General features: G+C 28.1%; 1 protein-coding gene across 2 annotated transcripts in view; it reads right to left on the bottom strand.

Annotated features, from left to right (window-relative positions):
• Positions 1-4,379: 4,379 nt before the first annotated feature.
• LOC132942049 (discoidin domain-containing receptor 2-like) overlaps positions 4,380-14,319 on the bottom strand; it is a 278,081-nt gene continuing 268,141 nt past the window's right edge. For both annotated transcript variants that reach the window (XM_061010339.1, XM_061010340.1), the window contains 3 exons: positions 12,646-12,787; positions 12,377-12,526; positions 4,380-9,509 (listed from right to left, as the gene is read on the bottom strand). In XM_061010339.1, coding sequence (XP_060866322.1) covers positions 9,354-9,509; positions 12,377-12,526; positions 12,646-12,787 — 448 coding nt within the window. In that variant the 3' untranslated portion in view covers positions 4,380-9,353. The remainder of the gene's footprint in view (positions 9,510-12,376; positions 12,527-12,645; positions 12,788-14,319) is intronic.

The following is a 14,319-nucleotide window of genomic DNA, read 5'->3' as shown; positions in this document are numbered from 1 at the left end:
TAAAATAAAAATAGTATATGTACTGTATTATCAGAGATTTTCGACTTTTTACACAATACCATTGAGTATAAATACTAGAATTTATTTATTAATGGTACCTAACACTATTAGTTAGTTATTGGCTATTTCTAACGTTATCACACAGTACACACTGCACGCTACGATACACTAGAAAGACATCTTTCTTAAAAAAAATTCTCTAAAATATATTTTCATACTTAGGATTACGATTACCCACCAATTTTGAGTGTACATTCACCTCCCTAAAATATGTGTGGCGGCCGCCACACCTAATACATGGGTTCGGCGCCACTGTTCAAGACGAATTAAAAAAGCAAAAATGATTGAAAATTTTATTTTACCATGATAATATAAAATATTGAATTTGTTTGATATGTTATTATATTTTAAAATTAAATGATTACTATTGACACGTTGACTGTGTATGTTTTGTTGTAGTTTTCACCCAGTGTGTATGATAAAAGTAAAAATAAAAGTCATCCAAAACAATAAAACAGCTCATAATAACGTCTGCATAAATTTTATTTTTAAAAACATGCGTTTAATCCACTAAATATTAATAAAATAACATTCATCCACACGTAGGGAATAATAAACCATTTACTTAAAATGTATATTGGACGTCAAATGCGTTGCTGATTGATCCTCATGTCACCAATTTGCGTCAGTATACGCATTCAACGTGTTAACAACCCTGTTATACCAAATATTTTTTTCAGACTATCTTAAATTCACATATTGAATATCTATTACTTAAACTGATACATCAGACACCACATGTTTAAAAAAAAATATTATTATTCAACCATTTATACAAATAGAATATAATATAAAAATTAAGTATTTTAATGAACCTATCAATAAAAAAATTAAAATTCAATACTCACCATAACTGTTGAGTTATATTGTTGTTAAAATGTAGGCCATACCGGCATGCGTTGTCTCCATCTTTCAAACGCATAACATAGCGTAACATAACAAATGTTAACATACTGAATAAATCCTTTAACTCTGTTTTGTTTAATTTTAATGTGATTTGACCTATTACCAAATTTTGAAATAAGAATATTACCATGGTTGAAATATACAGGTTATTGCATATCGACTCGGATTGTTATCATCAGAAACAAAATGGCTGCGTAAAGGGATATCACAGATTTAAATTTTTCTTATCATAAAAAATACGCTAACAATAGCTAACAAATTCAAAATCCCACGCATATATACTTGATTATTATTGGCTCCCTTTACGCTGCCATTTTTATTTTTATCTTCAAATATTTGATTGAGAAGGGGTATATATGCAATAACCTAGACGTCTACAAATTGAAGAATTGAAAAATAAAGTTGAATCATGTGAAGATCCAGGCCAACTCGTTGTAGTGTTATGAATGACCTAATTATCTAATTAATCTAATTAATTGTTTAATTATCTAATTTAATATATGACTGTTACTCCAAATGTATTTAGGTTTTAAAAATGGACTATACATACCTACTTTAAATAAGTATCAATACCTAAGTATCAATTACTGATGAGTTATGTTTGTTATTTTACCTTTGTGTAACAGTTGTAACTCCTTGTTGAACAATTTCTAATACAATTTTAAAAGTATTTTTAGTCAAACGGAATCTGGCAAAAAAATCCTGGTCGTCTCATGTATTTAAATCGTCTATTCTAGTTGACAATAAATATGGTCTTCGAACTTTATTGAAGTTTTGGTTTATATAACCCAAAAACTCAAACTCTTCATCATTGCTACTTTCACTACTACTGCTACTACCTAAATCAGCCATCTAGGATTAATTTTAAGTGCCTACGATATATGTAATTCTGTGATGATATCAAATTGATAGGTGTTATAAATTAAATTGGCACTTACATTGAAATAATCATCTATTATAAAGAATCTTTTTATGATATGTCAAAACATTGTATTATAATATTCCTGTAAAATATAGCAACCTAATAATATTGAACTTAATCACAGATTAAATTCTTTAACTGACCATAATATCTCAGTTAGTTAAAACGGTGGTTAAGGTACAGTTAAAATTTAAAAAGGAGATCATAAAATCAAAATTTTAGTTTAACTTAAAATTAACATTAACTAAAGTTTAAATTCATTTAACTGATGATTGATGAAATGGCTCTTATTGTTTTAGTTATATGACCATCGTCGATTCGACAGGTGGTGTCCAGTGTTACGTGAGACGCTGCCCGGTAGTTGCTGCGATAAGGTTCGGTTCGGTCACAAAATTTGACTTGTTCGTCTCGAAAAGCACCAACGTATGACCCGATTCGTACCTCCGGTTTTCCGTTCATCGGATATCTTGCAATTACACTTGGAAAACTCGAGACGGTGTCATTAGTATTCTTGTAATCTTGTCTACCATGTGTTTCATTACTGGTATAATAATTACCAAGACAGATGCGCAAAAAGATACGCAGGTTGTCCATAAGCCGACGTCAAAAATATGTAATTAGGTCGACAAGTTCGTGAGCTGCATAATGACGATCAACCCAATGACAATTCGTACATGTTTAATTTTGTTTCGTTTTGTTAATAATTTCCACTAGTTTTTGCTGTATAAGGTGTTTTCTTTTAATATGATTAAAATCATTTGTTTATAGAAACAAATATTATGAATATGTTACTAAAATAAATAAACAAGTTCCACACTATAAATTGTCTATTATATATTCTAATATTCATATAAATCTATAAATTGTAAACCAATTTACAAAAGTAAACATCATAACCATGCAATGAGAAACTAATTGATAATCTTATATATGAGTACGCCGGGTTGCATAAACAATCACTAAAAGTTTAATGAATGAATATAGTTAGCTAGTGATCCTTTATATACATGGTTTAGTGGCTCATGATTGGTCCCATTCAATTTTAGTGAACTATTTTAAATCAATACATTTTTTATCCAAGCAATTTAATCCAGCATACTATTTTAAGTAACAACAATTATAATTTCAATTATTCAGTAACAATAATAATTGTATACGTAGTGTAACACTCCTTATGCATAGAAATAGTATCTAATATAATTATTTATTGTGAGTGTCAAAGATAACCCATCTATTGGCGATACTGCATTTTACATAGTCTATGCGTGTATTTACTATACAGACTCAGAGATGGCAGCACAAATTCCATGCACTGGCTAATCCCGTAGATTAAACATACATATTGTAATCTATGCTAATCCTGACAAGCGTAGACTATAATACGCACTAAGAAAATGTACTATTTAGTAGTATTTACATCCATATTACAAAATACACAACCCACAACACTGTTTGACTGTATAGTATAGATGGCGGGAAATCAAATTTGGCTGTTGACTTCAGTAAAAAGGTATAGGTAATTATCAAAAACAGCTTATAAATTTATGATTTACAGCATCGCCGTATCCGCATCAAAACCTCTTCTTGACAATCACAAAATTCATTTGAACGTTTTTTTACTCTCTTATTAATTCTGATGTGTTCGGAAAAAGTTGAATAAGTAAAAAAATGCAAATTTGGTGTTATTAGTTTAAAAATATTAAGAATACATTGTTTACGTTTGGATATAGGTACAGGGAAAAGTCTTAACCCGTTGTATGATTTTAAATATTAATATTCAGACCAAAATAGTTTTCAAAGATTTATATTGAATTTCACAAAGGTTGCAATTTTAGATATACATAAGGGGATATATAGCCTTTGCCCTAATACCGCAGAATTATTTATTCGTATTAAAATATAAAAACTCTATCAGTATTCATAATATTATTAAATTTTACTTTGGGTAGCCCAAACTTTAAGCGCATACAAAAATATTGTGACTTTTTAAAACTATTTCAGAATTTTTTTTTATTTAGAGAAAACTTTTGTTCATCAGTATTACAGCGGGTAGTTGTTATTATAGTAATTTGTCTGTGTTGGCGAGCAAAAGCTAACATAAGCAGGCAGTGGTGGCACCTGTGTTCATTTATAATTGTAGACTGAAGTACCTATATATCATATTAAATTTCATTCTTGATTTCTGGGTTACTTGTATAATGTGATTAAGTTCTTTAACAAACAAGATCAAAGGTTATTAGTTCGGATTTGTATCTATCATTCACACCTATTAATATGACACTATAGTCATCCAGAGCCTAAAATTGTGTAAAGTATCTTACTTTAATATTGTGCAGTATGGAATTTGATGACAATATTTAAAAATGTTTAATCTTTAAAATATAGTAGGTACATCAAAGGTTCATATATAATAGTCGGTTGAAGAAAATAGTTGTCTTCTGTTCTTGAACAGTTAAATAATTAACACAACAAATGTATATGAAAGCATTTTATATATTTGACAACTTATTGTAAAGACAATATACATGACCTGTACATTACAAATAATAAAATATGTTTTTTTAAAAAAAGAAAAAGAAATAAATCACAGAGATAATACAAAAACAACGTAAAAAAAACTTATCTTATAGTAAAGTACTATATTATAGTTAGTAGTTACATAATACATTATTGTAATAAATTATACCTTATACTGTATAGTTTAAATTGTTACATAAATAATCATCAATAATTTTCTTGATGAACATGGTAATATTATTATATGGTATTTATACAGAAGATATTGTCAACAAATTATACATTCAGTCACACACATTATTTTACATAATAATAATATTGAATTATAAATAAGTGAAATAGTAGTATATAGGTAATGTATTGGTACCAAATGACGAATAATGTAAGTATATGGATCGCATACGGTTTATGAGTACTATTATTATTAATGATATAAAAAAAACCGTTTATCAATGAATCGATATTATAACATAATTTATTATTTTATGTGAATTGATGCCGAAATCGAGATGGAACAACCAGTCAATTGTTTGAAGTGAACGCTTACGAGGGGAATTGAGGGGGTCAATAAACATGAAAGTGCGAAACAAAGATTTGGTTCATTTCCGCACGTATTCAAACGTAACTTCAAAAGCATCTCGTCACGTCTGTGGTCACAGGGGTGGGGATGTTAAGGGCTAAATGATTTTTGGAATTAAATAAAATACAATTTTTTTAAGATTTTACCTACGTAGCTACCTATAAGGCTCACGCGTGTGATAATAATATGCTTGAGATTTTTACATGGACGGTGTAGGTTATCGTGACACAAATTCAAACAGTTTTACCCAAAGTCTCCGTGATGGTAGTGTCACAATCAAAATAAATTGTATCGTTGGTGGGTGATTGTTGTGTATTATTTAGAAAAATAGCATACAGGTTTTTTATAAAATATAATAATCTGAAGGAATAATTACTGATCGGAGGCGATGAATTGATAGTTAATGAGGCAATCTAATATTTTTCGAGGCGAGAGCGGCTCACTAGTCATTGTTTCGTCGAAGAAAATCATCGAAGGTATTTATTTGTGTGTACTATGATATTATAATATTATGAAGGAAATGCGTTCTCATGGCGATTCTTAATCGGCTAACTCGCGATCGATTTCACAGGTCAATAAATGATAATATTATATATTTCTATACCTATTTCCTTGCGGCTATGCGTGCGTATATGCGATGAAATATGAAAAGGGAAATTCGGTTCGGGGTAACTATACGACGACGATTCATATGACGTAGGTATACGGTATACCTAGGATTGTATCGAAATGTTTATTTTATTAGTTTATTAATATCGGTGTTTATAAAGTCAATCTACGATGGCAAATATATAAGTATGACGTATCACTGTGGGTGAATATCGTGGGTATCGTGAGTATTAAAGCCTTAGTGATTATAAAAAAAATTGATTTTGCCACGCCACTGAAACGCAGTGTTCCTAAATTTATAATAATCCATTCACGATTCACTGACAAATGTGTGATAAAAAAAATTGAACGAAACGGAGTAGTTAAGTGCGTATTATAATATACACAATTGTCACAGTCGATCTCAGCGATTTATATTATTATAACATAAAATCTTTATGCTTCTGTTATTTTATCATCATTAGGTACCGTTGGCAATATATATTTTCTGCGCATACTTATTACTTATTAGGTAATATAGTAATATAATATTATAATATCCTGTGGTCTATAACAAAAAAATCTCTTATACGCGGTGAAAGTAAATACAATTTTTTTTTTAATTTTTCATTATCGACATAGACATACCTATAACTCGCATAATGTAATGATACAATCTTGAAGAAGTCTGGGGTATGTGGAAATATATTATAATAATTTTTCGTGATCGTTCGTTTTGAGCAAATTATACCGAGCGAAAATTATTGTTTTTATATAATATCCATTAAATAAAAAACAGTTTCGATTTAGAAATGTTTAATACTTACAACGTGTGTCCATGATTTTGATGTAGATAAACGATTTAAAATTGGTTAAAATAGAACGAAAAGGACATCGGTAATTTATTTTTCTGTTACGAATCATTGATCATTGAAATCTGACTATCTGAGAAAAAACCATACACGAGTGAGACGAATGAATTAAACACTTATAAGTATTATATCTTCACAAATGGCAAAAATATTTAAACGAAAACTGTGATAGATTTTTCTTTGTTCTGTTTTTACTATGCTGAACATATTTTTATTATTTTTAAATAAAAAATAAAAATATGGAGTTCGGTATCATTCATAGGTACTCTAAATAATAAAAATATTTAGTTCACACATTACGAGTGTACAACTTGTATATCTTCTAAGTACGAACAAATAACATTTTCTTATTTTATTACAAATAGTATTTTTAACAATACCAACCATTATAATATATACTGTAAACTATAGGTACCTATATACTCGTATATATATATAATAATATGTATAGTATATAATATATATGATGTAATATAAACTTAAAAATTATAAATTTTTTTTTTAAATTCACAAACAGTAGCATTAACATTAAAAGCAGTTTACACCGAAAGTTCAACGATGCCTACTGATAAAAAAACCACAATAAATCAGTAATTATAAACTCATCTTCCAAAATAAGATAATGAAACAATACATACGTAGAACATATTACTATATAATATTAACAACCTTTTATTATCTCATGAATGTTGACCCATTGTGGACGAGTAATAATATTATTATGTTAATAGGTAGTGTGATTTTGACATGTTATGCACTATAGTCTATAACTACCATAATATATCAGTGACCCTGAGTTTTCTATACATTTTAATAATATTAGGTATATATAATTTTTTTTTATATGGCTATAATATTACACGAGTCACACATTTATTGTAAAACTTATTATTATTTTTTCTTATATAATAATTAATATAATATAATATACGTTTATGAAAATAATATCAATCGAATACATAGGATTAATGATAAATTGATAAGTATAACATTAAATGACTAGATACTACATCGTCATAATTGGATTACACGAAAATCAAACATCGACGTATGTACTTAACTGCACTATATAATATTACCATATGGTATATAATATGATATAACAACTATAATAGTACTGTAAGTGGTAAGTATTAGTATGGTAGTAACTGTTTAGTAGGGGTAAGTGGTTGGTAGTAATAGTCATGGTAGTAGTGTAGTAGTAGTATCGGTAGGTAATATAAGTAGGTATTATAGTTGTCAATAAACTGTTGTCCTTAATAGCTAACATTAAAAATTATGGTTCATGTAAAATATTATAAAAATTACAAATAGAGTACCGGGACGAAAAGAAAAAAAAAATAGTAAATCCATTTGGGCGAATAAAAATATCCAATTCATATTTGCCAAGCTATTTTTTTTATATTATTATTATGTTTACGTACGTTAAATGCGTTATGCGCGTACATGTGATATATCGATTTTAGCACCATAAAGACGATTCATACATTAAACATAATATCATTAGATATACTATATCATACTTAATATGCGTTAAAATACAATTAATAACTGATAGTAATAATAACACATTCATAGAATACGTTTTACTATTACGTTAAAATAAAACATTTAGAGCAAATTTTAAGAAAAAAAATATATATATATATATTTATATTATATTTTATATATGTCATCACGGCACACAGCGTTCATATTGAAGACCATCGTCTCAAAAAAGATATGAAGAAACGTCTTAATGTTAACAATTGAAAATATGATATCGTAATTTGATATACATAATACATTAATACCAAGGTAATATCGTCTTCCCTCAATGTTATGTATTATATTATATTGATAATTGTTGGTATATTTCCAACCCATTCATAACATACATTATACACATATTAAAATTACATGAGTTATTTTTATATAGGTAGGTAGTAATCAAAATATTATTAAGCGTACAATGTACATAATTATATAAGTACTTACGTCAAAAATTCAAAAGTAAATATTATCGTTCAGGATAAAATATTATTTTGTCTTTTGATTTATTCTACAAAAAAATTTTGACAATTTTTTACTATAAGTTTTATTTTTATATTTTAAGTGAAATAATGACTTTTTATGCTAATTTAAGTTTAACATATTTTCTAATTCTAATTATGATATATCCGGCAACTACGAATAATAGTGAATCGTTATATTTTAATATTAAAACCGAAGTATATTGTAACAACGAAATTCATTGAACAAATTATTTAAACGGAGGTGGTTAATCTATTTTGATTTTATATATTAATACATTATAATATTATAATGTATAGAACACTGTAAGCTATACAAAATACTAAGTAGTGACGAGTAGGTACCTCTACATGTTCGTATATTATTATGTTATATATAGGTACTTGTGTATTATAATGGGTTCAAAACTATAAATTACTCCCTACTACGCTATATAATACGACGACAACTACGGTCGATTCTACTTAACACAAATGAAAAATGTATTTTACCATTAGATATGTTACACGCGTTAATCATAATATTATTTTACGGTGATCGCCAACTGTACACAAAAATACAATAGGGCCAGGCGATCGCCGTCAGTAATCTCACTATAATGCCTAGTCAATATGCCTGGAAGCGATATTTCGTACGATAATGCTAAAAATCAAACGTAAAACTTAAATTATTATTCAAAAACTCGGTAAAAATGTTATTTACACTTTATAACAAAATATTATTTATATACACAGTAATTTATAATATACGCGTAAAAAAATACATAGGTATAGGGTACATAAAAATGGAACGAAATACGAGCCTGCAATTCAAAATATACATGTATATAAAATATGTATATAGTAAGTATAGTAAAGCTTTAAACAAACATATTATGATTCTTTAGGTTTATACTTTAAGGGTCACATTCGGGTTTATATCCCAAATTTTTTCGCTGCAAGAATAGTTGTATTTCTCGGAAATTCGGACGACTTTTGTCGTCTCTCTGCCAACACTCGCACATGAGATCGTAAATTTCTTTGGGGCAATTGATGGGCTGAGGCAACAGGATCTGAAACGAGTTAAACAACACAATTAATTCACAATTTTATTAATGGTCGTAATTGTAATATTGGACAAAACCGTATTTCCTGCAAAGCCGATTTTCATTTCCGACAATAATAAGAATTTATTTATGCTTTAAAAAGTAGGTATTCCACAGATCAAAGAAATGTGAAGAATCGAGTTTTATAGTTATCAAACCATTAAGTATTATTATAAAATAATTCCGGAAACATCTCAAGTTTTTCATAAAAATATCTGTTTATAGTATTCCATATAAGTCAACAAACTAATTATAATTAATACCAATTTAATAGTATATATGTAACTAGCATTCAATAAATAATAACTATAATATGTATATACTATATTATATATATATATATATCTACGCATAAGCTGGTGGTATTCAATACAGCTTTCAAGTAGGTTCACCTACTATTTTCTAGTATTAAATATAAATGAATATTGAACAAGAATTATTTTTCTTTGAACTCTTTGTTCAAACAATTAATTGAAATTTCATTTCAAGTATTAATATTTACTGATTGAGCTTTTCAAGTTGAATAAATAAATATTTATATTTGTTTGTGAACTATTTTCAAAATATTTTTAGATTTTTTAGTATATTATTTTTAAATATATCATCGATATAACTAGTAACTCACTAATTATACTAACTATTTTGTTAGAAAATTTACCTATACAAACATGCCGTGCTTTTAAAACTTAATGTTATAATTCTTTCATAAAACAAATTTAAAATATTATATTCTTTCGAGTTTTTAATATATAATAATTTATAGCCGTAGAAGAACATAAGCATATGTTGGGTTGTTTTATATAAATAAATTATCGTACACGTGTATATGACAATATATTTATTTTATATTCGTGGACGACAAAAGAGGGAGGTAGAGCGTCCCACCCATTATTTTTAAACATTTATATTTTTCGTTGGTGATAAATGAAAAATTATTTTATCGCGAGTTGAACACTGGGCGTGTTAGTATACAATATTTACTTCTGAACTGAATAATAAGATGTGCGGCATAGAATCGTCTTTAGACCATAGTGGGAGGGGATGTGAAACGACGGTAAGGTAGAAGTTTTTTTTTTGCTCGTCACAGTAGTACAATAGTACCCTGCAGTATAGTTATAGTATGGTATCGGTGGGTAGCATTTATAGCGGTGTAAAATATGAAAATGAGAAACCGTATATACCTTTTTCTCCCCTCCGAAAATGAAGTTCAGCAACTTAACGAATTTCAAAGACACGTTTTTCACGACTCCCGGTGAAAAGTTGATTTCACGTGTTTATTGCGAAGAATAAAATATGTGGTAATGGTAAAAAGTAAAAAAAACTGGAAATTGATTAAATTAGCGTTTAAAAATGTATTATCCACGAAAAAAAGTAATGAAATGAAAACTTAGTAATAATATACTGACAGACCGTCTTCGCATAGAATCGCTTTTCACGTACAATAATGACATAATGACAAAATACCATTAAATTCAAATTTAACACGTCATCAGCTGCAGAGCGATACTTACTTGCCCACCTTCTTCAATTTCGTTCAATTATTAAAAATTCGGTACAAAATAATAATTGATTTTAAAACGAAAAAACGTAAATAATTCCAATGTATCTTATTACATATATTAGTTACCTATACGTATGAAAAACTAAACGACAAAAATAATTCACAATAATAATTAGGTAGGTACCTACCTACGCATAATAATATTATTATTGCCTAGTTAACGTATACCAGAATTTCCTATACGAAGCTATACTTTGTTGTTTATTAAGATATTGGCAGTACCTAACTATTATGTATTATTGTGTCTACTTGCCAGAGCATTGTTGTATATCTACAAGTTCACCATGCAACGATATGCATATTATTATTATTTCTGTGCGCTCGAAACGATGTCTAAACGGTGCGGCGGAAACTCGTTCAAACTTTTCGCGTGAACACGGCCCAAAAGTTTTCTAATAACAAATTAACAATGGCGCACGTAAAAGTAGTTCGGCCGCACAAAATAATAATAATATATATATATCTATATAATACGGGGCCCGGACGTTACGCAATAGATCAATCGAGAGTTGAAACCCGAACGGCGTACTAATATTATAATAATTATTATAAAATCGACTCCTCCTACACTGACTTCTATACCTAGTGGAAATGCGCGTATGAGATATTTCGCGGTCGTTATAGAAAAATCACAAATTATTATCTTGTCGTACATTTCACAGGAAAGTAAAATATATAACCTAGTTACTTGAGATACGTGTAAAAATTATCGTAGATAATATTTAGTTCATTAATTTAAGGTCACAAACTCACAACCTTACAATAGTAGTTATGTGCAGATTTTTGAATAGTATGTCGGACAAGTTATACAGTAAAAATTAAATTCTAAAAAAAATGTTACTTAGCGCCTGGTGGTTTTAATTGAAATCAAACGATGTATAATAGTTTGTTATACGAGTATTTGTTTGTATGTGAGGTTAGATAAACTATAAAACTGTTGATTTAAAAAAAATACATTTTTTTTTTCATTCAATAAGTTACTCAACATACTTGGCGGCAATTTAAACGATTGCCGGGGCATATTAGATATATAGACGTACATTTAGTAGGTAGCTACGAAAGTAAAGACAGTCAAAAGTCAATAATTATACAATATCACGCTGTCATAATATATAATATGAAATTGATGGACATATCACACATATAATACATTACAATATGGCGGTATTATAAATTATATTATAGTAAATTAAAAATGTGCAGTCTTCTTAAACAGGCGATGGTTTTTTTTTTTTCGTTATGATAAAATGTTATAACGAATAATAAAACTCACGAAATTGCCGTCGTTCTGGTACAGCCTGGTGACGTTGTCGATGACGTGTTGATCGCTGAGCTCTTCGTACGGCTGTTCTCGGGCGAACGTCAGTATTTCCCACAACGTGACGGCAAACGACCAAACGTCGCTCCTCGGTGTGTATTTGTTCTGTATACGGAAACACGCGAGTGGCGATGTTAAAATAATATTTATAGTGTAAACTTCAATAGGTTTCATCATTATTATTGTTATTATTACAACCAATAGATGTGTTTTTTTTTTTTTACCAAAAGTATGCTCTCCCATGACATCCAGCGGATCGGTAGCGAAGGTCTTCCCTCAAAGTCAAAATAGTCCGCCGAGTATACGCTTTTGCTCAGGCTCATATTGGACACTTTGACCGTGTAATTAGGGCCGACCAAACAGTTTCTGTGGAATAAATAAGCGACATGTAAAATAGTAGTTTCAGATACGTCCATAATTTAATATACCTACTTATAAAATACTATATTATACTGAAAGATTTTAATATAAGTCACTAGATCACTTTTTTATCGCTAACCTATACAACGATAAACAATGAATTTTTATTTTATGTCAAATTGCAATTCATTTATTTTTTCAATATTGATTGAAGCCATATTTTACTATCCATCTATATTATACAGGCTTTAAATTGTTTGTTGTTTTTTTTTATCATAATGTTAGAGCAAGAATATGTTTCTGAAAACTTTGATCCGTAATATTATTGTCATTATTTATTTTCACTAGAATTTATGAACAAATTATACATTTTTTGTTCCGACAAATGTTCGTTTTACCTTTACATGAGTTGAATTACAATGCATTTATACGCCCACAAAAATATAAATAATTATCTATGTATTACACTTGAATAATTCAAACAAATTTAAAATTCATACTTATTTGTAGTTTCTGTCAGTCTTATGTAGGTATAATTTTTATTTTATTAATTTTCTCAGATAATTTTTATTTTAGATTCTGAGTGAAACGATGAATGTATTGATTTTACAATGATGTGTGTTTTTTTTTTTATTTTTTTTTTTTTTTATTTTTTTTTTTATTTTTTTATTTTTGTGTCTGTGTACACGATAAGTAGTCGAAATAATGCTTCGATTTTCGACTTCAGTATCTTGTTCGATGGGAAAGTGAATATCGTTGGTGCATTGGGGAGGTCAAAATTTTAATTTCCCAGTAGTTTTCAAAAGCGATGTGAAAAACAAAAGAAAAATTAAGGAAAAACGGGAATTTTTACGCAAAATCGATTTTTAACAAAATCGATTTTGGTTATTGGTGTAACTCTAAAACAAATGACCGTAGATGCATGAAATTTTCACTGGTTGTTTATATTTGCATTTTCTATACACAATACAATTTTGAAAATATTTTGACTCTTTTTGAGCTGTTTACGGCCATTGTCAGTTTTCAATTTTTTTAGTTTTTTTTTCTATAAATATCAATAAAATTTTATCTGTTGAGTAAAAAAGCTTGAAAATTTAATAGAAGGCTCCTAGGTTATTGTTTCAAATGCAGATGAAAAAAATTAAAAATCCTTAGTCACAGTTTTTAATTATAAGCATTTAAAGTTCAAATTTTGACAAAATACGGAAAAATCACGAAAAATAGCAAATTATTTTGATGAGAATTCATAAAAATTTTTCTTTTTAAATCTAAGATTTTAAAATCTAATACAAGATTCCTCATAAGTTTGTCTAACTTTATCAAAAAAAAAATTTCTACAAGAAAGTCAAATTAAATTTTTATGAGCGTTTTAAATTCATATTTTTACAACATTAGATATTCACTCGATTTCTCATGTACCGATTTCCTTATTTTCTTGTAATTCAAAAACGAATAACTGTAGATACATGAAAATTTCACTGAATGTTTATATTAGCATTTCCTATACACCATACAATTTTGAAAATATTTTGACACTT

This window comes from Metopolophium dirhodum, chromosome 3, assembly GCF_019925205.1.
Source record: "Metopolophium dirhodum isolate CAU chromosome 3, ASM1992520v1, whole genome shotgun sequence".
Taxonomy (NCBI): Eukaryota; Metazoa; Arthropoda; class Insecta; order Hemiptera; family Aphididae; genus Metopolophium; species Metopolophium dirhodum.
Note: the sequence above shows the minus strand (reverse complement) of the source record. Positions and strands in the feature narration are given on the sequence as shown.